At 27.1% G+C, this 3,370-nt stretch overlaps 1 protein-coding gene across 1 annotated transcript; it reads right to left on the bottom strand.

Moving 5' to 3' along the window:
* Nucleotides 1-1,292: 1,292 nt before the first annotated feature.
* Nucleotides 1,293-3,346, bottom strand: PCYB_002800 (CYIR protein; the record flags this gene model as incomplete). Its single annotated transcript, XM_004227701.1, has 3 exons — nucleotides 1,293-1,455; nucleotides 1,584-2,477; nucleotides 2,616-3,346. Coding segments are annotated over 3 exons (1,785 nt in total), but the record flags the coding sequence as incomplete, so codon positions are not given.
* Nucleotides 3,347-3,370: the final 24 nt, after the last annotated feature.

Raw genomic sequence — 3,370 nt, 5'->3', positions numbered from 1 at the left:
ACATATATAAAAAGAATACATATTCCCAGAGCTAAACCTCATTTTTAATGGCGTATTTATCCTTGCTTTATTCTGAGTTATTCTTTTACTACATTTCCAGTTTTGTCTTCATATTTTTTTGTGCATTAAAAATACTATTACAAAAATACATGTTTCATGTAACTTCATTTATATCATGAGTTGTTTTTACAGCCAGTGTATATATATATATATAGATGATTTTTTTTGTGTTTAATCTTAATCTAAACGATTATTGCATTTTTATCAAGCGAGTATATGTTTTTTTTAAAATTTGATTTAAACATATTTTGCTAAACTTATAATATGTACATATATATTAGCCTTAAAAGGAGCAACATCGATTAGAATTTTTTAATTATATTATAAGAATTGTTATAATGTGCTATTCATAACAAAAATTTTGGAAGGACTAATAAATTGTGCAACAATAAAATAGGAAAGTGTCAAAATACTATGCTTTTTATGAATGCATTATGCGTAGCGGTTATTTAATTTTTATTGGTAAAAATGTTGCAAGCGCATGAAGAGTTAAAGGGTATATTATTACATTACAGCGTTGCACAAGCAGTGAATACAACTTAGAATTTGTCGGTATATTAGTAACGCCCTTTAAAGGACGTTTGTGATAATGCTTAAAATATGGTTGCTCTTATAATTTCACAAAAAAAAAAGTATTAATAAATTCGCATTAATAAAAGGCTAACATGTAATATACACGTGTTTGCAACATTCACTTTTTGTATTATTGTAATATTGTATTTCTACAAAAAAAAATTATATATATGTGTAAATAAATCACAGCATAGCAAGGCATAATAAAAAGAAATTATAAATGGAATACCTAATTTGTGAAAATATTTTTTCTGAGTAGAATACTGAAACAGATAAGCCAAGGAGTACATCTGTCTACACAAATATTAACGAAAAAATGAATATGTTAGAAATGTGGAAATTTATGAATATATAAGTAACGCACGCCTGTATGTTGCGCTTTTATTTAACCCAATTAACAGACACACCATGTTAACTAAAAAATAAACAAATGTATTAACAAAAAACCAACTTAAAATTAGAAACGAAAATATGATTCAAAAAAGAAAGTTACACGTATGAAAACAATGTTACGAAGAGGAGCACACAAAATTTACCATCATGTTTTATTTTTTGTGCCCCTTCAAATATAATTACATATATCCGGACACTTGAGTTCTTAGGTCGAAATTATCATAAATTGGTCTACAGCCCTCCCATACAGCAGTATACCTACTTTCACTCCGCTTGATAAGCTATGCGGATTCGTTCATTACGCGGATTCATATTTTGAGGTTCTGAATTATACACTAATGCTGGTTGCATATTTTTATTATGAACACTTTGATTAAATTTTTGTTGCCTTACTGACTTCTTATTCAACCACAATCCCATGGGCGTAAACTAATGCATACATTAGGAATGAAAAACGTGTATATAATAATTGCTTGGCAGTGGGAACATTATAAGGAAAATACGTACACAAAATGGCACATAGAATGGTTATATTTTTCAATACAGTTTTTACTTACCTTATATAAAACGAAAAACAAAAGAGATATTCCAACAAATGAAAGACCACCCATACCGAACAAATTGAAGGGGTCAGACATTATTTCATGAAATATGTCTTTTGGTGATGTATATTTTTCATTTGGTTCAATTGTTTTACTGGATTCGATTGATTTACTTTTTTTTGGATTATTTGATTTATTACTTAGTAGATAAGCCTTATAGTCAACGGTTACCGATTTGAACAACGTTTCTGCGCTTTCAGTAGGTATTTCTCCGGCACATCCTAGCTTCACAATAAGATTGATCGGATAATACTCTTCTTCGCATTTAAAATATTTTGGACAGTAATTCAGACAATATTTACTTGGATTGATAAAGCAAGCGCAGCAATCATTTATGTGCTTTTCAAACAGTTCTTTAATTTTAGTGAAATATTTACAATATTGTTCATGTTTACCTTGGTCAGAAGGTGCATTAGATGCAATAGTTTTATAATTTTTGAAATAGTATAGCAAATGCATAATCTCTTCCCATTCATCCAATTTATCATTAAAATTGTAATAACAGTCATGCCTACGTAATTCATTATTAATACGAAATTGTAATTCTAATAGTTTAAGAGCATGGTTTTTGTAATTACTCTTTTCTAGATTAGCACCAAAAATACTTTTTATTTGATCATGTAACCAATAATTGAAATATAAGCAACATTCGTTACGTTTTTCTTTTTCCAGTATTTTATACATAATTCTCAAATTTCTTACAATTTTTTGACACAATTTCTTCACATCTAATGTGTTACTTCCAGTAGAATCTATGTTTTTACAATAACTATCATAATTATTTATATCATCATCATTGTTCAGTTCTATAAATATTTGATATGATGATAACTGTTTTAAGACATCAACCTGAAAATTAAGTAAAAAAAAAAAAAAGATCGAATGTATAAATACATACATTTAATTAAGAATTTTATACGTGTACCTTTAGCAACCCAATACACAAAATTAATAAAATAAATAAAGACATGAATAATAAATATATACATTATTGTTCATTTCTTTAACGAGCTTTTCAGCAGCAACAACTTCTGCAGAATTATTTCCTGGAACAGTAGCTGTATGCGCTCTCGCATTAGCACTATTTGGTTCAGATGAACTTTTCAATGATCCATTATCTGGTACGTTTTCTTTCGTACACTGTATTTTATATTGTTTATATAACTCTCTATCAATCTTTATATCAGGGCATTTATTCAAAATAAATTGAATTTCCTGATTATTTATAATTTCTTTTGCGAAATGTTCTATTTCATACTTATATATTGATGAACATTTTTTTTTTTCCATTTCTTTGAATAGTTCAAGAACGTACTTTGCATATTCGCAATAATTCTTATTATTATCAATGATTCCATCGTTCCATATATCTTTTAAATTTTTATAATATTCTACAAAATCGAATAATTCTTTTTTATTCCTTAATGCTTTTAAATCGTATACCTTTTTTATATGGAATTCATTGTTATTTTCTTTAAAGCATTTATTTATTATAAAACTAGAAAATTTATCGTATACCGAGAAGATATCCCAAGAATTAAAATTGTATTCAACTAATTTGCCATATAACCAATAAATAAAGTAATCACAACACTTATTTTGAATATCTGTTCGAGAAGATATAATATTTTCCCATTGGTTAAATATATTTTCAATACGTTGACAAAGTTGAAGTAATTTACCTTCCTCCTTGATAACACATATTGTAGATGTAATTTCTTGTGATGTTAAATCATCTAGAT

This window comes from Plasmodium cynomolgi (assembly GCF_000321355.1).
Source record: "Plasmodium cynomolgi strain B DNA, scaffold: 0175, whole genome shotgun sequence".
NCBI lineage: Eukaryota > Apicomplexa > Aconoidasida > Haemosporida > Plasmodiidae > Plasmodium > Plasmodium cynomolgi.
The sequence above is the reverse complement of the archived record's forward strand: the minus strand, read 5'-3'. Positions and strand labels throughout refer to the sequence as shown.